A 26,769-nucleotide genomic window follows, 5' to 3' on the forward strand; every position below is an offset into this window, starting at 1 on the left:
TTAAGCTGAAGACCAACTACACATTTCTGTCTCATTATTTCTGTACTAACTGCTCATATATGGATTCAGAGTTTTAATGAGCATTTGATCTTTCATATATTCCTCCCGTTGTGTACCACAATCCATTATTCTTTTATTAACATTCATCTGCCCAAGGTCACTTGCAAATTTTCTTGATAGAGGGGAGTTTTGTAAGTATAATTGTAGATGAAAATTTTTGCTTAAAAGGGATGCTTTAATTTATGTAATCCATGCCAAAGTCACATCTTGCCTGGATGATTATAAAAGTATCTAAATGGCCTATGTACCTCTTTCCTCTCCTTCCCCCCACCTCCTACACACACACACACACACACACACACACACCAGTCAGAGAATTTTTTAATTTTTTATGTCATGCCCCCATTTAAATCTTCCACCTAAGAAAGAACAAGCCAAGCACAGTCTTTGCCCTTAGAGAGTTAATAATCATCACCACTACTACAAGCAGAGCCTGAAACAAGGATTCTTGAGCAAATGATTCATTAAAAGCATGAACTCAAGAGAAACTTACATTAAAGGGGCAGAGTGGGATAAGGCAGCAGAAGAAATTAAGCTAAGACGTAGTTTTGGAGAAATCTAACCTCAGCTTATCTTGTAAAAAGCCTTGGAGTATGAGCAACACCAGAGTAGCACCATGTTAAGACATGGGACTGGCCTTTTGCACACTGTATCAGTCTGTCACAGTTGCAGACTTCCCCTAAGAGGAGAGCATCACCTCGGAGGCATTTCAGGGCAAAGTAGTCCCCATTGGCTCAGAGAAATTTCTGGACAAGAGAGTATCTGAGAGCCCTGGGCAATCAATACCCCAGCATCTGAGTCTGTGAGCACCTTCTTCATAAGGAGCATTGTGACAGGACACCAGTATCTTCTTTATAAAACACTTAAAATCCAACCATTAACCATGGCCTACAGGTGCTACATGACCTGGCCCAGGCGTTCCTTCCTCACTCACCTCACACCTCACAGCAAGCTCCCTCCTGCTCTCTGATCTCCAGCTGCACCCCCTGCCTCTGTTCCTTGAGCACTCCATGCTGCTTCCCACCCAGGGAAACCACTCGGCCCTTTCCTCCAACTTCTACTAGCCGTATCTGCAGTGTTCAAGATTTGGGTCAACTGGTTCAGCAACCGTAGCACAGTGGTTATAGCACCATCCACATACACCAAAGGTGGTGGGTTAGAGCCCCGCCTGGGCCTGCTAAACAACAATGACAACTGCAACCAAAAAATAGCCGGGCATTGTGGCAGGCACCTGTAGTCCCAGCTACTCGGGAGGCTAAGGCAAGAGAATCGTTTAAGCCCAAGAGTTGAAGGTTGCTGTGAGCTGTGATGCCACAGTAGTCTACCCAGGGCGACATAGTGAGACTGTGTCTCAAAAAAAAAAAAAAAGATTCAATTGTCTGCTTCTCAGAGGGGCCTCCAGAGCACCTTGTCTGAAAGTAGTCACCATGCTATTCCCTCCTTCATCAGCCCCTCCACCCCAAGGGCCCTCTTTTGTACTATCTTTTATTTCTATTGTTTATTATCTGTTCCCCTCAACACAGTAGACTCTGTTTGTATCTCTAACCTAGAGCAGACCCAGGCAAGCTGAAGATCCTCAAAAATATTTCTTGAGCAAGTGAACAACTGGATAAATAAATGAATGTACAGGACCTGACTTTTCTGCCCATTTTTGTTTTTCTGAAATACAGTAAAATCTCACATTTAAGGAGAAATGCACTCCCAAAGGCTGCTGAAACTCACAGGGAGACTCTTGAGGCTCTAAGTGAGATCACTGGGACCGTAACCCATGGCGCACTCCCATGTCAGGGATCATTCAGTCTCCTTCTTGTGCGCCTACAACCACTGTCACTGAACCCATGGAATCTCAGAACATGGCTGACAGCCTTATTTTACTTACAAACAACAACAAAGTTGTTTGAATATAAAACACTATTTAGTTAATAACATTAGTAAGAATTTTATCTCTGAATGCATCTGAAGAAATTAAAATATTTTTATAAAAAAGTATACTTATAATAACAATATATTGGTATAAAAGTATACTTACTACAGAAGTATTAAGTCTTAAAATTAATCCTTTTATAGTTATTGCATACTTATTAGTATACTTGTAATGCATTTTTATAGTAAGTCCAGGCAGTCCCCAGATTATAAACGAGATAGGTTCTGTAAGTTTGTTCTTAAGTTGAATGTGTATGTAAGTTAGAACAGGTACATTTACCTATGACCTAATAGCCTCCATTTGTAAGTGCAAGTCATGCCTCAGTCAGATGTTTGAACTCAGAGACTTACTGTAATAGCCTCCATTCCTCAGTGCAACTTGTATGTAAGTCGGATGTAAGTCCTTAGTAACCCTCTGACGCCCTCACTGACTGCTTTGCCTGCTCCCTGCTGATGGGGCCAGCAGGTATGCGGAGTTTGAAGGAGGAGGGGGCAGTCATGCAGCGCCTACTGTCAGCTAAAGCTGTGGACAAAATACAGATAAGGAAGATTTAGCTCCTGCTAGTCCTAATGGATTACGCAGATCCCAGTCCAGCTCTTTATCAAACATGTAAGGAAAGATTTACTGAGACCAAAATCATGTGGGAAATTTTCATGAAGGAAGAGAAAGTAGTCTGAGTCACTTCAAAAAGGTGGGTCAGATCTCGGAAGAAAAGGGAGAAAAAAACATTTCAGACAGAGGATGCAGCGGGGGAAACATAAAGGTGCCATAAGGTTTGGGGACTTAGAGGCCTGGAGTGGGTTTATGGGAAGAGAGGAACCTGTGGAGACTACCTGAAGAGAGGGGCAGGAGCACGGGCAGGGGCAAGGACGTCTGGCTAGACAGGCTGGGCCGGCTGGGCTGGGGAGACAGCTGAGGGCACTGCCTCATTCCATGTGGGACAGGGGCTTCCAGGTTGCATTTGCAGTCTGTATTTCTAATTTTGCTAATTTTATTTATTGTAAAAATATTATGAAAATAAGATATTTTAAAAGAAAACAATAATATACAATCATATACCTTCCGTGTCCATTGTTTTCAGTCTTCCATTTCTTTCTTCTATGCAGACATATATTTACATATCTGTAGCTATAGGATAAATGATTGTGATTTGATTGACCTAGACAAGTGTAAAAATATTTCTGTTTTCTGTAATTTTTATTTTGATGCTAACATAAGACTGATCTACCATTGTTTATATTTTCTCTACTGTTGAGCATTTCTATTTCTAATATATTTCTATCTTACTGATATCTTCATATATAGAGTTTCCTTTCCTACATTTCCTTAAAATGAATTTCTAAGAATGAATTTGCTAAATCAAAGGACATAAATATTTGCTATGGTTCTTAAAACATATTGCAAAATTACTTTCACAAAGAGCTATACTAGTTTTCAATGCCACTACTGGTATAAAACTGAACTGGTTTCATCAGTGCATTGTAAATATTAGATATTATTAGGATTTCCCCCTTAATTTAATAGATGTCAGATACTATCTTACTCATACTTTAAAATGTATTCCTTTGGACTAGACAAATGGGTATTTTTCTATGTGCATGTTTCCCCCCACCTCTAGACATCCACCATACCACACCACGTCCCCGGTATCTCTTAGCATTTCCATACTGGAGCCTTAGTGTGGACATGTATGATTCTCGTGCAATACAGAACTTTATACACACTTGTGGCCAAATTAGGGGTATGCTATGGCTGAAGGTCGTCTTACTTCAGTAAGATAATTCTAGTAGCAAGGTTTGATGGTGTGTACAGGAAGGAGAACCAGCTAAATGCTGTGGAGGATTCCAGTGGAAAATAAGGAGGGTCTAAAAGCAATAGGTGTCAGTGTTATTTTGGAGTTCAGGGTACAAATTCAGCCTAGATGCTTCTTTTTTTTTTTTTTTTTTTTTTTTTTTTGAGACAGAGCCTCAAGCTGTCCCCCTGGGCAGAGTGCCGTGGCATTGCAGCTCACAGCAACCTCCAACTCCTGGGCTCACGCGAGTCTCCTGCCTCCGCCTCCCAAGTAGCTGGGACCACAGGCGCCCGCCACAACGCCCGGCTATTTTTTGGTTGCAGCCGTCATTGTTGTTTGGCGGGTCCGGGCTGGGGATTCGAACCCACCACCTTAGGTGTACGTGGCTGGCGCCTTAGCCGGTTGAGCTATAGGCACCGAGCCAGCCTAGATGCTTCTATGAGAGTCTGGCATACCAATCATGGATCAAGCTGGATTGATCCATGGATTCCTACACTACCATAAGAGATTGAACTTAGGTGAGGGAGAGAATCAGAGGCCATTTAGGATCATGAAGGACTTCACTGTAGGATGAGGAGAACACAGAGCTTAACAGCCTGCAGGAGGCCAGGCCCACAGTGCATGGAGAAGGGAAGAGATTAGGGCAGAGGACAAGGAGAGCAGGATCAAGACTCAAGAGCAATGCTCAAGAAGAAGTAAGGTAGAGGCGTGCTCTGACCATGAGGGCCCAATGCCCCAAGATGGGGAGCAAGTCATCTAAGGTCACACAGCTAGTAAGAAGCCAAGTAGGAACTTGGAACATCCATCTTGTTCCAAAATCTGTGCTCTGAACCCCATTTTTAACCACCACACCATGTTGGGACCAGTGGGGCTAAGAGAAGCTCTACCTGCCTAGCAGGCTGCCAGAGCAATTCTCAAGGCCACACAGCGAAGTCCTCAGGGATACCAAGCCTCTCACAGATCCCCAGCTAGTCCTCCTTATCCATTTCCCCAGATTATTTTTAACAAAAGCAACATAACACTTGTTTTCCCAATAAGGACTTTCATTTGGTAGGTGAAAAGGAGATATTAAAGCATTGGCTAATTTGGAAGCTGCTTTCAGTGCCCATCCAGCTGAAATTCAGAGCTATCAGTGAGGATTTACAAAGACAAACTTTCAACCACCAAATCCATTAGCTTCAGTTTATGGCTCCTCAGTAGATAATAAGCCACTGCCCAGAGAAAACTGACTCTGTGCTCTACAGGGAGGGGACACACACACATATCATAATTGTAATTTGTCATTATATTTACAAACACTGCAAGAATATCCCGAAGGTCCTTTCCATGGTTGTTAAAGATTTCTTCCCAAGATAACTGACTCCTTCCCAGACAACCAAAGACCATGTGTTTCCAACCTTTCAACATGATGTAGGTAAAAAACTCTGTGTGATACAGTGGTTAGAATCATAAGCTCTGGAGTGGGACAGCCTACGACCACCTTAAGCAACCCATCTAAGCTTGCTTTTTTCTAATCTCTCACATGCGGATAACAATGTGTGCCTCATAGAGTTCCAGTACATAGTATAATAGCACTAGATAAATGCGGGCTACTAGCCCGTTACAAACATTCCCCTTCAGGAACTGTTGTGGCATATAGCAGATACTAGTTAGGGGACACATACATATAATCTGGGTGGATGGCAAGACACTGTCCACTCCACGTTGTTATACTCCATTTCTAGGGGGAAAAATTCTCTATTTGTAAACTTAATCTGCTCCGTCAGAATTATTACTTTATTATTAAAATTTTGTATACTTTGTATAATCTATATATGCATATATATATAATATTAAATATGTCACTATTGGAGAAATGGGTATAACAACCATGAATTTGCTTCATGACTTTTGAGAGTAAGAAATCTCATGTCTTAACTGCTAGTTGATATAAGTCAAGCTTGGAAGTAGACATATCTGGGTTCAGATCCTGGCTGTGTAACCTTAGACAAGTTACTTCGCCTGTCCATGCCTCAGTTTCCTCATCTGGAAAATAAAAGCACAGAACTCTCCTGCCCACCTTTTCAGGAAATGGAAGGCAAATCACCACTCACTCTCCCACGATGAGTCTTCAGCTAAGGAAACAAGAAAGGCTCATCTCCCATGCAGGTTATTCAGACACAAGCCACACAGACGGGTCTAGGGAGGAGGGTTTCACGCCTCACTGAGTGGCAGGCAGCATGTGGATCAGAGAGCTTTGGAGGGAAGAAAGACACAGAACAGACTCACAAGGAAATTAATAAGATTTTGAGAGAGCAATTTCAGAGGAGTTCAGGAGCCAGGTTTCAGATGGTCAGGAGGCCATCAGGAAGGTCAAGAACACAGGTAAGGGCAGCTCTGATTAGGAGGGAAGCTTCTGGCTTTGAAAAAGGAGAGCAGCAGAGGACTAGCATCAGGGCAGGGAGGCAGAGAGGACTGAGGAAGGGGCTCTTGCCCAACAGCCCTGTGCAAAAGACGATGACATGGAGTACTGAGGACTGAAAGCTGACGAGAGGTGTTCAGCTTATCATTTCGTGCATAAAATTTAGTGGCTTAGAAAAAATAATCATTTTGTTTGCTCACAATTTCATGTGGCAGGAGATCAGGCAGGGCTCAGCTGGACTCATTTGATCAGCTGAATTCAACTGATAACCGGGCTGGGATGGGAGATGCCAGAGGGCCGTGTCCACATGGCTGGCATCTCCATGCTCCTTCAGACAGTCTTTCTCCCTCCACTGGCTATTTGGAGCTTCCTCACAACATGGTGGTCTCAAGGCAGTTGACTGCAGTGTGGCAGCTACCTTCCAACAGGGAGCTTGCCTAGGAGTGAAGTTTAGATTCTGGAAATGTCTAAGGCCTAAACTTGGAAAATTTTGCGGCATCACTTCTGCCACTTTCCTTTGGTCAAAGTAGATCACTGAGAGTTTGTCCAACTTCCAGGGAAAGGATACAGACCAACCTCTCAATAGGGGATTGTCAAGATCACGTTTCAGAACATGTGGGGTGGAAGATGTTGTCACCATCTTCGGAAATGCCATCTACCCCAGGAAAAGAGAAGAGTTAGAACTCCTACTTGAAGGGGTGCATTATAGAGTCAAGGAGATGAACTGTGGACTTATTTATGAATTAATTCATTTAATGAATATTTGTATTGGACACTGTTCATATACTACAGCTGTAAAGTAGTAAAATAAATAAATAAATAAAACAGTCCTAGCTCTTATAGAGCTTTTGTTCTAGTACAGTGACAAACAAGAAATGCTTAACAAACTCTGGTGGTTGCCAACTGATACAAGATAAAGCAGGGTTTGAGGAAGAGGAAAGGACTGAGTAGGAGGCAGACAGAAAGCTTCTTTGGACAGGGTCAAGGAAGGTCTTGGTGAGGTTCAGGAATCATGTGGAGGCCTGTACGGCTGGATCACAGCAAGCAAAGGGTCTAGTGGCAGCATGTGAAGTAGGGAAGAACTGGACTATCAAAAGCCTTATCAACATGAAAAGAAATGTGAACACTTTTTTCTAAGCACAGTAAGCAGCCATTCATCCAGCCTCTTGTCTAGCTGAATGAGGCTCAGTGCTCTATAGGAAACATCCTCATTAGCCAAATAGTGCTCCGGCTCTGCCCTCGGAGAAGTGGGGCGCAGTGAGGAGATTATAAAATCCACTATCAGCCTTGCACCCTCTGACTCATCCCCAGGCCACTGGGCTTCCTTTCTAGATCCTCACAGCCTGAGGGTAGTGTCTTTACTACAGGCATGACATTATAGTGACTAGAAACCATCTAAATTTGGTCTGGAAAAAAATGTAAAAAGAATTCTACATAACTCCAGATGGCTTTGTGAATTAAATTAAACCCACACTGGCCCAGGAACCTTCCTAATCATAATTACATTATTGATAATTAACATTTAAAGAGGCTGCAAACAGAATACTGGACATTGGAATAATATATTATCATTGTCCCCTGATTCAAGTTCCATGAATCAGGTGCCCCTGGATTCGTTAAAGACTGTCTGATGCTGTAATTTAAATGGAGGATGTTGTTCTGCTCTTTAATATGTGAGAGCATGGTGGGGGTAAGAGTGAGGGCAAATGCATACATACAAAAACCTACATTATGGGAATCTGAACATATATCTAAAAATAACAGTCTACTATAACTCCTCCTCGCTCCCAAGGCACCTGCTTTTTCAAGCCTTGCCTAGTCTTCATCTTAGCTTGCCTCCCATGACTCTTCAGGGCCTGCCATCTCCCAGCACTCCCCAGTGATCTAGCCACCCTAAGCTACCTCCACCTCTCTGACATAGAGGCTCTGAGGCTTCAGTTACAATACTCACAATTTGCTAAGCTCTTAATCTGTGCCCGTTACTCTGCCAGGTGTGGTCCATATACTCATCCAGAGCACCGTCAGTCTTGTCATCCCCAATTCACAGACAAAACAGATAAAGCTCAGAGGTGAAGTCACTTGCTCAATCTTATACAGCCAGTCATGGGCAAAGGCAACCAGGGGCAGCCAACCCACAGCCCACCTGTGGATTATATGAGGATTTTTTTGCTTATCTGTGGTGGCAGATATCACAAAAATTATGCACCGACCTTTTTTATTTTTTTGCTCATCAGCTTTCATTAGTGTTTGTGTATTGAATGTGTTACCCAAGACAACTCTTCTTGCAATGTGGTACAGAGAAGCCAAAAGGTTGGACATTCCTGAAAGATCTATCTGACTCAAGGGCCCAGCATGCCCTTCCTACGTCTCTCAGTGACCTGGGTATAACATTCATAACTCAGCACAAAAGTCTCTTCCCACAGCAAGCTGTTCCTTATCATCCCTCCACTTCCCAGCCTAGGCTGGGTGCCTTCCTCTGCTATTCCATGGCACCCTTGATCAACCCCCGTACAGCACTGCCTGGGCTACACTGAATTTGCCTATTTAGCTCTCTCTCTGCCCAGACTTTCATGGCATTATCTTCAACCTTTATGTTCCTGGTAACTGGCTCAATAGATATTCTCTGAATGAATGAATAAGTAACATAGACAGATAGACACATTAAATTCAGGTAGATATGATTTATATATATCATAATTAATTCTTCATGGGCCTCAGTTTTGACTTCTAAAGTATATGAAGATGCTAACAGAAAAAATATTTTTTTTTGCCATAGATTGATAAAAACCAGCATTCAAATATAACCAAAATTGATTCAGCCCATGATTTTATATATATATATCATGACGTGGGGGGTTGGCCCCTGAATGACAAAAGGACAAATGACTAACACAGTGCCCAGAGGTCCTTTGCACTAGATGTTGATTACTCATATCCTTGTTTGATAACTAAGAACAGGGAACCAGAGGTCCCCTGCATGACCAGAACATGCCTTCACCAGAAATAATGTTTCCCAATATTTGGGATATGGTAAATTCTCACATTTTTTGGAGAAATGAAAAAAGCAATTGGAGTTGTCCAAATTGGAAGCCTTGGGTGACAAAGTAGGGAGAGATAGCACAAAGAAGCCCACATTTACTAAGTGTCTTATTTAAATATGTTCTTTAGTATTTTAGAGAGAACTAAATAGGCAAATCCAGTGAAATCCAAAGAACAGGTTCTTTGTCCAAGTAACAATGTTCCTTAAAGTGTAAGAATGGGCAGAGTGACATATGGAACTAGGAGATGCCCATTACAAGTGATCTGAGCACTCTGTTGGGGAAGAATGATGGTGGTTGTTGGAGGAGAAGAAATGTTCATTGACAGGCATATCCCACTGTTTGCCCAGGCCCAAAACCACATGGAAAAGAACCAGAATTCCACCTATACAGATCTAAGTATTGGTCATGTTGGTACTGGGAGATGAAATAAGGTTAATATGAGAAAAAATTCCCCAGAATTTTGGGCCAAGATCTCAATGGGGAGAATGCACAGTTTGACAGGCATTGACAGGCATATCCCACTGTTTGCCCAGGCCCAAAACCACATGGAAAAGAACCAGAATTCCACCTATACAGATCTAAGTATTGGTCATGTTGGTACTGGGAGATGAAATAAGGTTAATATGAGAAAAAATTCCCCAGAAGTAAGAAATCTGGCCAAGATCTCAATGGGGAGAATGCACAGTTTCTGAGCTCTGCATAAGGTGGTCCTTGCACCCTCTTTGGTCTCCCTCCCCATGAGCCTTAGCAATGCGCAGGGAGCTAAGAGTACTGGTTCAGGATTTTACACTTCTCTCCATCTTGCTTTAGTGGGAGGCTAACTCACAGTCAGATGGAGAGAAAATAAGACAAGTAATCCTCCTCTTGGGATCATCAGAAGCAGAATCACACAACAGGCCTGAACTGTAGAAAGGAAAAGCTGTGGAACAAGGGAAGGCATTACTTCACCCTGGGCATTACTCCCAGCAATGCTGTTGGGAGACTGCCCTTTAGAAAAGATCAGCATGAAGAAGAGAAAGCATTTCTCAGGTAAATAAATGGAGATCTGGAGACAGGAGCTATAGAGAGTGTAGCTGCCTTTGCAGAGAAAGTAGATACCCCACACACCAAGGAGGCATCACAGTCCAGAGGAATTCAGCACTTAGCACCATGTGGACCCCTCGGGCCCATCCACAGGATGAACTGTAGGAAGATGTTATCCCTTGAGGGCAGAGCAGAGGGCAGAGAATTAGTCATGCTCGACAATAGCACAGACCAGTGCAGGAGGCTTTGGTGTAAGCAGATCACAGATCAGAGAGCTGATCATGGGAAAGCCAGAGCAAGGCTCCAGAGAAGCAGCAGCATCTGTGGCCAAATGCTAGACTGGCCTGCCTGGGCTCACTCAGAGAGGGAAGAGAGGAGAGCTGCCACCCTGCACTTGCTACAACATTCAGTGACACGTAAAGTGACTTGAGTAAGGTATCTGATCAAAAAGGAATACACAGGAGGAGGCTATCATAAAATAATCCTTTACCATCCAGCCTGAAAAGATTCAACATCAAGACTGGGACACTAACAAGCTTTCCAAGAGCAGAGGCCTTGACCATCTTATTCAACTGTGTCCTCTATGCCTAACGGTGCTTGGCAGCTAGTATTAGCAGGCATTTAACGTGTGTGTGATAGATGGATGAGTGGATGCATGGCTGTCTGTCTACCTATGGGACTGGGTTTGAGTCACCAGCTGCCAAGACCTGGGACATTTGGATTATACTTACATTATTTCTATTTCTTGAACCAATGACTATGCCATTATTTCAGCATTTATGTTTCACAATATGAAAATTCTGGTAATAACAACATTTTCTAATTGAAAATTCAAAGATTAAAATTTAAAATTAATGACTCTAAGTTTTGAGTATATAAATATAAAACTGTATCTACAAAAAAAAGCATCAAGTAAAATTTAAATATGGGGAAATATGTTATATAAATATTAGGATGATAATATAAATTCACAGGAAATTAAATTAATTTTAAAGTATTATTTTAAAATAATTATATAAAAATAAAATATAAAATGTGATTTTAAAGAGTAAGGTGTATAAAATTTATCACTGCTGAGTTATATGCACATTTCTCAAAGAAATTAAGAAAATTTAGAATCATAAAAAAATAGTTCTAATTAGCCCCCAATATTTCCCTTTGATTCTTTCATCTACTTGCAACTGACCAAATATTTTATTTGATAAAATGAGGAAATCTTTTTGAAAACTCTATGACCTCCCTAACCATCATAGCCCCATCAACCTAGGACTGCAGTTTTTGTGTTGGTTGGAGGCTATGGCTTATATTTGAAGAAAGCATTCCCACTCTATTTTTGCTTCTTTTATTTAATTAAATACAGATATAGATCGCATGTAGATTTCTTCTAACAATATCAAGACCTCAATACCTTTGGGTATATGTTCTCCTCGTTAGTAAATCTCTGAACTACAGTAAAAATTATTCTTGCAAGAAAAACTTTGCTTTTATTGATAAACAAGTTTCATTCCCTACTTTAAAACTGTGAAAAGTAGATGAAATTCTAAGTGAGCACATCTTTGGTTGGCAAAAACATTTTGATACATGATATATGATTTATATTTCTGACTTTTCAAAAATAAAATATTATACCAAACAGAGCAGTTATTTGGGTAGTTAAAATTATACCACAAACCAAAAATTGGAATTGCATTTTCTACACTTATGAAACCTGCCTTGATAAGTCACGCTTATTATGGTCATTTTACATGTGGAGAAAGCAAGGCCCTGGGAAGTTAAGCTACTTGGTTCCTCACTAGTCAGGGGTAGCTCAGGACTAGTATTTAGACATGTTCCCAGCCCTTGAACCTTTGTACCCTGTTCCCCACCAGGTAAGTCTACAGAACCATGGCATAAATTTGAGAATATATCCAGTTAGAACTCAGGCTCAGGGAAGTGTCTGGAACTGCTGCTCTTCCAAGTAGGATGTCAGTGCCAGATAGAACTTGGCAAGGGACCCGATCCTAATTAGTTTCTTTACCAAAGCAACTTTTTGAGTAGACTCTGCACTTTTCAAGGCTATAAATCTGGGCATAGGTGACCTCCACATTAACCTAGTTTCTGGCAAAGGGGTGACCATGCAGTTGGGCTGTCATGGAATCAGTTGCTGCTACTCTCATCTTGACATGGAAGAAAGGATGACTCACTCCTTTTAAGAGGATGAAGTGGTCAAGAAAACTGGCTAAAAGCCCTTCCCTTTCTGTATTCTTGACTTTTTTCACCACTGGGACTTGGCTGACCAACAGGCAAAGAGGCAGAGAGAGATGAGAGCTCTAACAGCAACTTGAATAGTAAGGTCCCCCGGCCTTTGTGGGCATGAGGAAATCACCATGATCCCTTATACTTTGGTGTGTCTGTCTGATTTTAAATCTACCTTGTGGAAACATGGTAGTTCAAAGCATTCTCTTTTATGTCCCACTGGCCTGGTTTAAGCCCAGCCTCTGTTGGAATCACCTTTGTGCTTAATTGCAGCAAGTTACTTAACCTCTTTGTATCTTAAGCCCCCATATTTAAAATAGAGATATAACAAAACCTACCTCAGTATCTTACAAGGACACATGTGAAATTTACTAGATGTAGAATATAAATGTCTTAACACAATAACTAAGAAAATGCCATGGAGGCTATGGTAACAAGTTTGATGAAAACATTTCAAATTGTATATAAAACCAGCACATTATACCCCATGATTACATTAATATACACAGCTATGATTTAATAAAATAAAAATTAAAAAAATTAAAAAAAAACAAAAAACAAAACCTACCTCAAAGAACTATATAAAGATTAAATAATATTAATAACTATTAAGCATAGGGCTGACACAGAATAGGTATCCAGCAAATATTAGCTATTCCTTATTATTATAACTGCTATTACTACATAAATATTTTCTGAATTGATGTCAGTTTACAGTGGCACATGGTATGTACAGAAATTAAATAACTGCCATCTAATCCAAGAGATAATCCTCAAACCCTATTTTAGACTCGCATTTCAATCTTCTCCTACATAAGATGACAAATGTCTGGTTTAGTTTTCATCCCTTCTCCCTGTCTGCCTTTTAGTAAAGATGTGAACACAGTTAAGTATTCATCAGACCCTGAGCAATTAGAGGATTCACTATATTTAGAAATTATTCTGGGATGATGAGTCACAGAGAAAAATTATGAAACAAATCTTAGAGGATTCAGAAGAGCACACAGTTTATCAATCACTCAACAGAAGTTTACTGAACACCTATTATATGTAAAACATAAGGCTACCCACTCTTAGGGATACACAGATAGTTGGTTCCCTCATAAAGATTAACAATATCAAAAAAATGTCAGATATAGACACAAGAATATAGCTATTTACCATTAGATCCATGAACCATGATTGGCAAGTGAGTGGGCCACAAAATAAGACCTGCAGAGTCTGAGGCATCTCTGGGGCCTGAGGGACTGGTACGATTTACAGGTAGAGAGGAATGTGGGTCTTGAAGGCTGCTGAGGAGTTGAACAAGAGAGGCGAGAGATGGACCTTCTTTGAGCACAAACAGGAGATAGCTACATAAGCCATGTTTGGTAATAGTACCTACAGCAGCTCAGCTAGAGGACAAGGCTCAGGAAGGGGAGTCACTGAAAATAATCCAAGAAGACTGGCGAGAAACAGCCTCCACTTCACCTCTGGTTCAAGTTAGGGCACAGCCCTGGGTGAGGTAGAGAAAGTCACCACCCAGATATGGAGAGTGGCCTCTTTGTAACACTGTAAAAGAGCCGAGACAGTCATCTGGAGCCAGCTGGAAGCTGACTCTGAGCCTTCAATGGGACACTGGCCATGACAACTAGACTGGAAACCAAGCTGCCCCTTCAGCAGCCTCTGGGCGGACTTCTGTGAGAGGACACCCGGTGAGCACTGGAAAACCACGGCATGTACCCCCACTTCCTGGGAGGCAGCCCCGGCCTCCTGCCTTCACCCCTGCTCTCAGGACGTGGCTTGCCTTCAGCTCTCTGGGAGAGGTGCAGAACCACTGCACTCCAGACACTAAGGCATAGACAGGTTCATGAATGACTTTTTTCATCAAAAATGCCTTCTTTCTTTGGTCAGAGATGCTGAGTCACAGGCACAGTCCTCAAAACAACCCATCAGTTGGGGGCCTTTGTACAAGTAATCCCTGTTAGTCTAAAAAACTGGAGGTTTGCTTATGGAGAAGTAGAAGAGAGTGTTTGTGTTCTTCTGTCCCTGAAAAGAGGAGTAGGGTGCCGTCTTTAAGAACAACAGAGCAAAATGTTACCAAACTGAACAGGTGACACCAAATACCTGTGGGAATGAAAAGCCTTCAAAGGTGCCGTCCCCTCTTGCTGCCCAGTAGACTTGTAGAAAGGCTCAGTGAGCAGCTGCCTGGCAGGACCCTCAGCTATAGAAATAAGCAAGTGGCATGCCAGGCTTGTCTGGGGTCCAGGGTGTACCAGGGGAAGAGGAGGCAGGAGAAGCTGGAATGAGGAACAGACATCCCACAGGCCTCCAAACGGAATCTCCCAGCAATGAGGGAGGTGTCCACCAGATGCTCCGGTGGTCAGAAGATGAAAACTTATAAAGGCAGTACTGCAAAGGGGGAGGGGAAGTGAAGAGCAGTTTGCCTGGGCAGGGCATGTGACATGAAGAGCCAGCCCTCGGCCCCCCTGAGCTGAATTCCGATCCCTGCCCTCCTCCTTGGTTCCTTTCCTGGAGCACACCCTCCTGATAATGGTATAAACTTTATCTGGTAAGCTCTTTGAATTCCTGGTTCAATTGCCTTTAAGAATTAAGAAAATTGTTGTTATTGTTTCCCAATCTCCTGGTACTTCCACAGTGACAGTAAATTCAGCATAAGCATAAATTCAGTCATTTAGCTGTTTATCACATGTCCTGGAAGGCAAGCAAACCCTCATCCTCTGGTACCCATGTGCCTCTTCCAGATGTGGTGACATGGCCAGAAGTGCTGGGAATCTGCTACTTGATGGGGACAAGGAGGAAGGAAGGCCACTGTGGTACTGTGACTGGCACCAGGTTTGCAGTCTGAAAGCAGAGAACTTCTAGTTTGCTGCGTACTCATTTACACAGCACCCACTCATAAGCGCCATACTAATCAGCCCAGGAGCCCTCTAAGAGGAGTTTCCTCTCTCTCAGGGAATCACATAAATACAAAAACATAACTGGGATAAAAGGGAGAGACTAAGAATGACCTGGGAGGAAAGAGGTTCCCACCTTAGCGGGCAGGGTAAGCCTTTCCATGACAGGGAATCCGGACTGAGTGCCCTCTTGTCCCTCCATGCAACATAACTCCTCTTAGCTGACTCCCTCTCCCAGATTGTTGGACAGTTCATCCCAGTTACAAATGGAGTTTAATTTATATTCTCTTAAAAGGCTGCTCAGCCTCACGCAAACCCTGTACCACAGTCTTCGCTCCAGCCATTACAAACTCTCTGTTATGAAGAGTGTGAATCATGTTGTTGGAAAATCAAAGCAGTCATATCAGTTCTTCCCTTGAATTTTCCTAAAGGTGTGCCATGCTCTAGGCAGGAATGACCTGGGCAAAGTTCTCAGGGACATCCATCCTTTGATCATTCCATTTTTTTGTGAGCTACATGCTGAAGAAAGCAAACCCAAGACAACACACATTTTCTGAGTTCCCATTCTATTCTAGCTGTAAGCTTTTTCCATTGGTCCCTCTGACCCTGCTTTTGAAAATCCTCCTTACACCCTGAGTTCTTCCTGCCTTTGTTCCTTGGCCTGGTGCCCTTTTGGTTAGAGTTTTCTTTGTGTCCTGTTGGCATGTTTCATTTGCTACTCTCATCTTCCTCAGGTCAAGGATGGTGTTTTATGTGCTTCACAATCACATTGGAAAAAATCCTTTGATACACATTGAATTGTATGTCATGCAGTTGTCCCTCAAGGCCTAGCACAAGTATAGAAAAGTGCCTATATAAAGGTAAACATCAATTTGGTCCGTGGCTATCAGCTGCTGTCACCTTTCTGGGATCATTATGTCATAGAGTCCATCTATAAATACATAGCATGTTTGAAGCCAGGTTGCTTTATTGTTTGGGAATAAATACACCTGTGGAAATTAGCAAAGGTCTAATCAGAGGAGACAGAATCGAAGAGGACCCAACTCCTATTTTTGTTGGGGTGAAGGTCTTCCTCTGAGGCAAGCAAGGGAGAGGGGGAACCGTCCCCATTGTGTTCTCACTCAGAACTTCTACCCTTCTGGCCAATCTGTTATGCTGACTTGTCTGCAGAGAAGCAGTCAAAGCAGTGTGGGATGGGCTCTCCAGAAACAGACCAAACAGCTAAGGACCGGACTATGACAAGGACCCTTCCAGAGCAGTTACAGTGCAGGAGCCACAGGAAGTCATCTTCTGTTTCATGGGCACAGGTCCCACCCTCTAATCAGACTGTGAGTCTCTAGAGCAGGGCCCTTTTGGCACCCATAAAAGACCAACTGTTGAAAACCAAACTGTCCCCACACTCACCCACCGTCCACACTGGGACCTGTGCTATGAGTAGAACCCGAGAGTTACTGAAACACCCGCATGGTTTTCTGTTATCACCTCCAGACCTAGAGGTTCCTCCCTGGGTTCAGGAGAATCTGTTTTTCTTATTCTTGGAGAAAAAGACCCAATGGTTGCTATAAGCCCAATAATGCTACAAAAAAGGTTCATTTGTTTCTAATAGTCAAGTAATAATATTGTCAGGGGCTACAGGGCCACATAAATGGTTTGATAGCATCCTCCCAGATCCTCTGGCTGCTGCCTAAGTTCCCAGAAACTGGAAATAAGAACATGTTGCCATCTGCATTGAGAATTTTAAAACCGCTCTATTCATACTGTTCTTAAATTTATATTGCTCTTATAATGAAAATGGAACATTTCATATTTCCTGGGAATCATTGCTCATGCCCCCTTAATATCCAATACGGAAAATGGGATGAAAAGTGGCACATTCTATTCCAAGGTAATCAGCTGAAAGCCACCCCTTTGAAAAATACAGTCTGTCTTCTCTAGTGCATGGGCCCCAATGCTCCTGGGGCACATGGGTGCCCCCTGTAGGACCAGAGGACAAGTTTGTCCAAAACAAATAATGGCTTCCTCCTGTCACAGGGGAAACTATAAGCTAATTAGTATAATTTCCTCAAATTTAAACATTATTCCCAGAAATTTTACTTAAATATTTCCTATTACTAGTTTCCACTGGCCAAGGATGAGGGTAAACTAACAACTAGTCAAGTAGCACCTACCATTTGCAGAAAAGAAATGTTTTGATTGGAACAACTCAAGCCTACATGCTGGATCAAGGAGAAAAAGAAAGATTTTGTCCATGAATATAGGAGAGAGTCTCATGGATCACATGGGCAGAGTGGAGCTGGGCCCTGGAGAGCATTAGACAGTAGTTCAGCCTCTTCCTGCACATCTTCAGTCCCTTTCTCTCTTTTAACTGACTCATTTTGCTACTTAGTCCACTAATGAGAAGACTGCTGCCCAGATCTCCCAAGGTTACATGTTAAGTCCCCACTAAATACAGAGACACCTTCTCTCAACCAGAATCCCAAATACCCAGGAGAGAAAACCTGATGAGCCCAGTTTAGGTCAGGGTTCCAGCCCTAGTCCAATAAGCTACATCGAAAAGGGGTGGGGGCAGGGCAAGACCACACAATGAAAAATGGCCACAAGAGGTCCATCCTGTAACTTAGCCATCATGGCAGGATGGTTCAAAGACAGGGAGGTGGTGGCGAGAAGGGTGCATGATGTTCTGGAAGGAAGCTGCTGCATGGGAGAGCCAAGGTGTCAGTGCCCCAGCATGCCACAAAACCTCTATGCATCCAAGCTGGACACACTGAGATCCAGTAAGAAAATACTGAGGAATTTTAACAAGTTCTCTAGAAACACTCTGGGCATTTTTCTTTCAACTACTTAGAAAAACCTTGCTACAGTATATTATTTATCCTCCAAAACAATATGATAGGCTCCATTTTGCAGATGAAAATATTAAGGGTCAAAGCAGTTAAGTAGCTGCCCCAAGGTCATCCAGGTAGTAAATTGAAGAACAAGCCCACTTCTAATTCCCAAACCCCATTCATGTTCCATCCATTCCTCCATGTTGCTTCCCAAATGAACTCTGCCCAGAGACAGGGCTCCCTGCTCAGCTGAACAGCCTGGATGAGATACAAGCATTTATCTAAAAGTTAACTGTCATTTTTTGTGCCTGAGACTTCTCCAGACTCGTAAAGCACTAGTTCAGCCAGTCCTGCGTCAACTCTGGCCCCAGTACAAAGCTCCCCAGCATCCCCAAGTCAGAAGTCCCTCACCTCGCAAGCCCTGATGAGTATCTGGCCCAGATGCTGTAGCTCTAACCCTCAGGCAACCCCTCAGGTGAAACATTTCAGCCCCAAGCAACTCCTAAGTTATACGAATATGCTGTTCAAGTGCTATCAATGCCATTTTCCTGTTTGCGTTTTGTTTTTGTTTTTGTTTTGTTTTTACAGTTCGTTGCTCATCCTAACTGTCAGCAGCAATTGCTTACCATGTGGTATGAAAATCTCTCAGGCTTACGTCAACAGTCTATCGCTGTGAAATTCCTGGCTGTCTTTGGAGTCTCCATAGGCCTTCCTTTTCTCGCCATAGCCTATTGGATTGCTCCGTGCAGCAAGGTACAGACTGCTTAAGGTGCATGTCGTTTGCGGTTATTTCTTCTCCCTTCTTAGCATGACCTGAAGTCCATCTTGTTCAGATCAGCAGCTGATCTTTCCCTACATTTATAGATAATAGTCCTGAGATACCCAGCAACAGGAGAAAACCACATAAGAGGGAAAATGTTAAGACCTGCTCTTTTTAATCATCATTTTTTCAGAAAGAGAGAAATGATTAAATGAGAAATTTTAAACATAAGAGGCATAATTTTAAAGGATCAATAACAGAAGATAGAGAGAATAAAGGCACTTTTCCTTCTCTAATTACTCCATGTCCTAAGCATGTCCTCCAAACCCTCAGTGTAATCGTTACAGTCACGATGATAGTGGTAGCCAACACCCGAGTGCTTTCTCTTGGCTAAACCCCTTTTCCAGGATTATAGCATTGCACAGCCTCAATCCCATTGTGACAGCTATACTTTATCAAGTAGGTTTAGGAAGGAGAACTAACCAGACTCCACTGCAGTTCACGCTGACACCCTGCAGGCCCACCGCAACATCTTTCTAGTTTCCCTGACCTTGTTTTGGGGGTCCTGGCTCACACGAGCAGCTAATTAGCCTACAAGAAGAGAAAAGGCAAAGGAAAGAGAAAGAAGGACTTGAATGGTGCTGGGCGGGGTTCTTTCCCAGAGTGCCCACTGGTGCCAGAAAGAGCGGAACTCACAGGTGCCACGCTGCCCCTTTGCCTGTTCACCATCCCACAGCCCTGCCATTTGGGGCAGTCACAGAAAGTACCAGCACTCCAGCTTCAGGCAAAAGTTAGCACCTGTAAGAACAAGCCATGCAAAAATTTTGAAATATGTTTCCTAAGTCTAAGATTGTCATTAATGATTTCAAAGCTGCATTTACCTAGTGATGTATTTTAAAAGGAATTAAGCTTAGGTAATCAACATTCAGTAAAAGAAACATGACTGCAGGAAGATTAGTTCCACAGCAAATTTGATCAGGTAATACAGTTAATCAAAGTGTCACCAGTGAACCGAGCCTCCTGTCAACTCAATTTAGGGGGAACTCACACCAGAATGGTGGGCCTAAGGCCACATGACCATGCAGGCAATGAGCCAACTGCCTGAGTGTAGGTGCAGGGATACAGGGAGGGGTCAGGCCTCAAAATCCTTCTTCCGGAGAACAATATTAAAAATGAAAGCCTGCAAACTGAATATTTACAGTGTTCAACCTTACATCTTTTGAGGATTTTGTTTCTAGGGCAGTCTATCATGCCAGAGACTTTTAAATCAGAATTCCCCAAATAACATATGTATAAGTGAAGGCAGTTTTTTTTCCCCTTGTCCTTCATTATGAGCTAAAAAAAAAAAAGCATAGTAAGTGAAAACATTAACCAGATTTAAAGCTGCATTGAAGATGTCATTGATTTTAGGCACATTTGATTCTGGAATTTTCTCGTCTGCACCCCACATTGGATCCTTGCCTTTACTCAGAGCTTCAGTAGATAGGGATGCTTGCCTCCACTCTCTGAGCCCCAAAACAAATTCTAGGACATTCAATCATTAAAATAACAGCAACACTGTAGAGAAAAATGCTGTCACTCCTCACTTTTGCTACAAAGCTAAATTTGACAGCTTCCAGGGACCTGGGACTAGCCAATACCGTCAAATTGGTTTGCCTCTGCCTGCCTGGTGGCATGGGAAAAGATGCAGAAAGAGATGACATGCCAGTTGCTGACTAAAGTTTTAGGATTTTTGGCAGGTCTGAGGAGCAGAATCTTGACAGATATGCAAATGTGATACCATAAAAATGTATGTGGTTGCAGGAGGGAATTCCAGAATTTCTTGAGCCCAGTAATTTCAGGAGGAGGGAATTCCAGAATTTCTTGAGCCCAGTAATTTCAGGAAGCTTATAGCACCATTGGGCATAGGGGTCAGACCTATACTAGTCTTCTGAAACATTCTAGAGGAAATGACTGCAGGAAAGTTTGGTCCACAACTGGGGCTTCCTCTCCTCTGTTCAGATAACATGTCTGACATTGGTGCTCCCTGAACTTCCAACGATACTAAAAAATTAAAATACTCAAGACAAAAATGAAATGATCATTAAACCACTTGTCACTTTTGTGCACTTTCTAGATTCCTAATCTGAGCTCAATGCAATGAAGGATGTGTCAATAACTGAGTGACAAGTCTTAGTCTGTGGCATGAGATGACTCTTAGTGGCACAACTCATTAGAAGGAAAGATTCCTTCGTTAAAGAGCTCGTTGAACTTGCTCTGAGGCAGCCAGAGGACAGAAGAAAAAGCCAAGATACAGTCAGTATTCCTTTCACCATTTAGAAAGAAATCTTTTCAAGTATGGCAGAGATATTAATGGGGATTACAGAGAGGTCACATCTGCCATGTGACAAAACCAGCCCTCTCTAAGGGCTCCGAATGCCCATAATATCACGTCCTCCCAAGAGGAGCGCCTGGTAGAAGAGTCTATTAATAGGTTAGTATCTCTCCTCCAAGGGGTCACTACCTTTATATCTGTCTATATCTGAAAAACCAAGAAAAAGCCAATGCAATTCCAGAGAAGAACCTTTATGTTCTAATAACATCAATACACTTTTTTCTAAGAATTTAGACATTGATATTCTTTTATAAATGTACAGGCAGTCCCTGGGTTACAAATGAGAGAAGTTTGTCCTTAATTTGAATTTGTATGTAAGTTGGAATGGTGCATTCACCTATTACCTGGAATAGCCTCCGTTCATAACTGCAAGCCATGCATCAGCCAGATGTTTGTAATTTGGGGACTTATTGTAATAGCCTCTGTTTGTAGGTTGCATGTAAGTTGAATGTTTATAACTCAGAGACTGCCTATATTTGTAAAATGTCACTACCACACTCATCAACTGACTAATGTCCATCAATGTCTACCAAATGGTGAGATTCCTGTCTTTAACCCAATGGTGTATTCATTTCCTGCCAGTTGCCATACTGGTTTGGGGACTATTAGGAACATCAAAGTTAATTGCTTATCCTGCCAAAATGACCTCATCATTTCTTTCCTACTGAATTCTGAATTCCAAAGGCTGTCATTTCCATTTTTATATTCTAAGTTTCTGAAGGAGCCTAAGAAAAGACAGTTAAATAAGAAAATTATAAGGCCAAAAGGTGTCAACAGAAGTTCGGCTTGCTAATATGTTGGTTGAAGAGGGTAACCAAGTCATAAACAGGGATATATGATGATATTATGCAGGCATGGAACATGGGACAGGTTACCTCAGGGTCAAGAAAAACAGCAGTGATTGTATAATTTCTCATTGTCATCACCAGTGTGGTTGAAGTCAGCAGCCCACAGGGAGACTGGTGAGTTCTCATCCACATGGATGCACAACCATTAGATCTTTTCCTAGAGAGTTCTTTATCCTCTCAACAAGGACTCCAATGCCAAAGGGCCTTTATGGCTGATTAGGCTCTTTTCTATCCTTTGCTGTCCCATTCTGATCCATAATTTAGATTGTTTAAAACTTCAGAACTGAAAAAAAAAAAAGTCATCCTCAAAGGTCCAAACAGTGTTATAGCAGATGGAATAGGCCAGAAGTCAGCATTATGAAAACGCTGAGGAACTGTGCAAGTTTTAATTATGAAAGTGTGAGAGGAGAAACCATCTTCCTCCATTTCTCATTAACTTGCACTGTTTTATTATCCTTAAAATTAGCCCTGGGACTCAGACAAGGAGAACTGTAAATAACATTAGAACTCAACCTGATATCTTTTAGTGTGCAGTTCTTCATCAATTCATACTGCCACATGACTCCTGCTTGCAGAAATATCACAGTGTCAGTCGTTACCCCTGTCCAATGTTCCAAACAGCAGCATCTAGTGAGGAAGGGGTCAGTAAGACAGCCCCTTTGGAAGATCTCTGCTTTGCCTTACCACAGCTTAAATGGTTTGAAACAGGAGTCCTCAAACCACATGGCCCAGGGTAACGGAGAAGACAGTGCCTCCAAAGGTCTCTGTTTATCTCTACCAGAGAGCTACACTAGATTAAAGAAAATCATGATGAAATTTTTGAAGCATTGGCTTAGATGAGAAATATGTGCCAAGAAATAAAGACTTGAAGCTTTTATTTTACAAATCCTTCTGCCACTACATCCAAAAGGACAGCCCAGCACCTGTCCTCCTGCTGGGACAAGATTAAATCCTGACTTGCGCAGTGCCAGAAGCTGGTCACTTTCATAGGGAGAGGCCTCTGAGCCCTACAACATTCCTCCCAATCTCTCCATCTAGCTCCCACCCACCACAGCTTGTAACCTGTGTCTCCCCCACTAGAAGATCAGCTACTTTGAAGGGAGGGCCAAGTCTTCTAGCTTGTTTTCTTTCTCTCCCTCCCTCCACGCCCTGCATCAGGCTGCATACAGGTAGTGCCCCACATAGGCTCGTGGCAGACACACATAAGGGCTCTGTGTGGGGCCGTCTTTGTGTCAAATACCTTTTAAGTTTCCTCTTCCAGGGATTTTCCCTTAGCAGAATTCCCTGAGACCCTCCAGTGCCACATATTGAGTATTTCCTATATGCCAGGCACTGTTCTAACTGCTTTACACATATTTTATTTTTTTTTGCTTTGCACATATTAAATAATTCATTGCTTACATAAACCCTATGCAACAGGCACCATTTTTATTCCCATGTTATAAAAGAAACTGAAACACTAATATATTTAGTAATTTGCCCCCCCAAACCCTGTGAAGCTGTGATATAAACCTAGGGTCTCTGGTTCCATATACCTGCTCTTAATCACTAAGTGCACATATGCACACGCACTCCTATCTAGTTCTATAAGCACCATTGCAACCTTCTATGCCTAATGTAAATATCTTAGCTGCTAACCAACCTTGAAATGAACTTTATTCAGATCGTTATAGAGTTGACAAGACTTTTCAAGAAGAAAAAGTCATGCGTCTTTATGACTTTTCTACCCCTTACAACAAACTCTACTCCTTCTTTCATTAGAAGCCCTACCTTATAAATCCCTCTATTATTCAGCACCTCATCAACCCCCAGCACAAAGTGTGGATTAACAGCATAATATGAGAATACTCTAATTAGAGCCACGTAGTAAACACACACACAGTGGGAAAAGGGAAGATTCTGAGCCCTAGTTCAGCCATTTGGAGGGAGCATCTTGAAGACTGTGCCACTAAGTTAGCCAGAACCTCTCCAACATTTGAGAACAACTCATTCTTAAAAATGTACATATTTCTTTTTTGGAATGATTGGTACAAGTTTGACTTCATTCAGCTTTCTAATTTTTTTTTTTTAAAGAGTCTCACTCTGTTGCCCACGCTAGAATGCCATGGTGTAACCTAGCTTATAGCAACCTCACGTTCCTGGGTTCAAGCAATCCTCCTGCCTCAACCTCCCTAGTAGTGGGACTATAGACACCTACCACATGCCTGGCTAATTTTTCTATTTTTAGCAGAGATGGGGTCTTGCTCTTGCTCATCTCAACTCCTGAGCTCAAGCAATCCTCCCACCATAGCCTCCCAGAGTACTAGGATTATAGGTGGGAGCCACCACACCTGGCCCAGCTTTCTGTCTTGTAAACTGAGTCCTTGTTTATAACTATTGGCACCTGGCAAAAAGTGAGGGTAGCGTTTGGTGATGGGGACTCTAATGGTACAAGACTAGGAAGCACTCCTCCATGTGCTCTACCACAATCACAGCTATGGGCCTATCTTATCAGGAAATGGGGACCAAATAGGCCAGAGGGTCCTGTCTAGGTGCTTACATGTATTGTTAGGGCTAAGGGCCAGTGGCACAGAACACAGAATTGTGCCAGCCAGTAAAAGCAGGCCCCCACCACTGAGGGTCCATGAATGCAATTTGGAGCTAATTCAGGGGCACTACTCAGTCACTCTCACATTCATATGTCCATCTGTCAAAGAATAGTGGCCAGGAAGTTTGGGGTGAGCCAGAAACCTAGACTCTGCAAACTTGGATTTCCTGACCTGCCCTCAGCTCACAAGGTCTAGCAATGACAAGCTGCTTCAGCCCATGTGTTCAGACTCCCCAGTTCTGCACTCCAGGCAGAGTGGGCTAAGCCCCCCTCCCCCACCTCCTGAAGCTACGCCATCTCTTTGTACACCTTACCCAGCTTTAATGATTCTACAACTAAGAGATGCAGGCACATATTGGTTGACTTTTATTCTTTATTTTGGCTCATTTTTCTTGGTGACAAGAAAGTGTGGCCTTGTGGAAGTTTTCCCCAAGTGTAATTAGCTTCAAAAATTACCTGTGTGAGTCAAATAGGGAATTTCATAAATAAAGAAAAGAAAAAGAAAGCCACTGAAGTTACTGGATCTCATCTGACTTTTATCAAGGTTTTACCAGATGAAAACATGCATTCAAACTCAGAATAAGAAGAAAGAGCATAAATCCCTAACCTCACTTTTCCTCCCTGTGACCTAGATCAAGCAGGAATGGAGCACAGGATAATCTTCCAAGTTGCTGAAGGGCATTATCAGGATTTTTTATTATGGTTTACAATAAAAATAATAATTTTTACAGAGTCATGCTCTCCCAGAAGATAACAGCTTGAAGGAGGAAACAAAAAAAAAAATAATAAAATTCCTCAGTGTAGGTCCTCTAGGGGAATTCTAAGGCCAGCTTAGGTGCAGATGCATGCAAACTGTGTGCCTCCCTGGATGAGAAGATGGAGAGGTACACTCCAGTCCTCATCCAGGTGGTCACTGGAAGACACTGTGTGGAGCCCACAGATAAAGGATTGGGGAAAACTGGCCAACAATCCTTTAAGGGTTGAGTTTTCCTAACATTCCTGTGCCCCTACTAGGATACATAAGATCTGGCATCCCTTACACGCTCCTCAGCTTCCCCTCTCCCCTCTCGCCACACTTCTCCCTGTGGTCATTCTCCACCTCCCCTCATCGCTCATCAGCAGGTCAGTCAGGACATGGTGACAAGAAAGTGTGAAGACAACTCTCTGGATACACCCATATCCCAAAGTCCTGGTTGGGAAATGGGGCCCCAAGATGCCAACGCAGTTAGCTAAAATGTTGAAAAAGTCAAACTAGCTGGTTGACATTATATAAATCAAAACAAGATATGGTTTAATTCAGCTTTTACTGAATTTATGTAAGGTATTTATTTGCCCTTACATTTTATCTGGGCATTCTGAAATTAACACATCTTCCCAGTGCCAAAATATAATCTACAGTCCTCATTTTATGAATAATACACATTATATAGACATGTTGGTACATTTGTGGCCCTATGACTATCAGGTAAAATATCTCTTTACATTTCTGATGTTATTCTAGTGTCATATGAAAATACACAGATGAATACAGATTAATTCTAACACAACCTGAGATGTAGGCTTTTTAAAAAGACAAAAACTAGCACTTCTGTATTACAAAAGATGGGTTCTGTGGCATCAGAATCATAATAAATCATGATTTATTCTAATAACTAGAATAATTAAAGTAGATGATTACCATACTAAAGCACTAATGTTAAAAAAACATTATCAAGCCATATGATTTATAAATCTCATGTTGAACACAATCACAATGAGGGAAATTTTACCTAGAGAAACCCCTGTACTTTACCTTCTGTTGAACCAATACTCTATATCCTGGGTACCCTTTCACTCTGGGACTCCTGAATGAGGCAGAATGTGAATGTCAAGTAATCAGTCACTGGTTACAATAGAGTACCTACTCTTGAAAAGGAACAGAGATTCAGAAAAGTTTTTCCTTTTTGCGTTTGTCTTGTTTTACCTGGATAAAGGGTAAGGCTTGGTGCTTAGGCGAGGATGA

General features: G+C 42.3%; 1 protein-coding gene across 3 annotated transcripts in view; it reads left to right on the top strand.

The window, feature by feature from the left end:
- The window catches only part of TRPC7 (transient receptor potential cation channel subfamily C member 7), a 140,355-nt gene that overhangs the window by 64,782 nt on the left and 48,804 nt on the right, over nt 1-26,769 (top strand). For 2 of the 3 annotated variants that reach the window (XM_003782167.1, XM_003782169.1), the window contains one exon: nt 18,787-18,951. The exons of the other annotated variant lie outside the window; for it this stretch is intronic. In XM_003782167.1, the coding sequence (XP_003782215.1) occupies nt 18,787-18,951 (165 nt within the window). The remainder of the gene's footprint in view (nt 1-18,786; nt 18,952-26,769) is intronic. 3 annotated transcript variants of the gene reach the window in all.

Source organism: Otolemur garnettii, unplaced genomic scaffold (genome assembly GCF_000181295.1).
Source record: "Otolemur garnettii isolate 467f Iridium unplaced genomic scaffold, OtoGar3 scaffold00003, whole genome shotgun sequence".
NCBI lineage: Eukaryota > Metazoa > Chordata > Mammalia > Primates > Galagidae > Otolemur > Otolemur garnettii.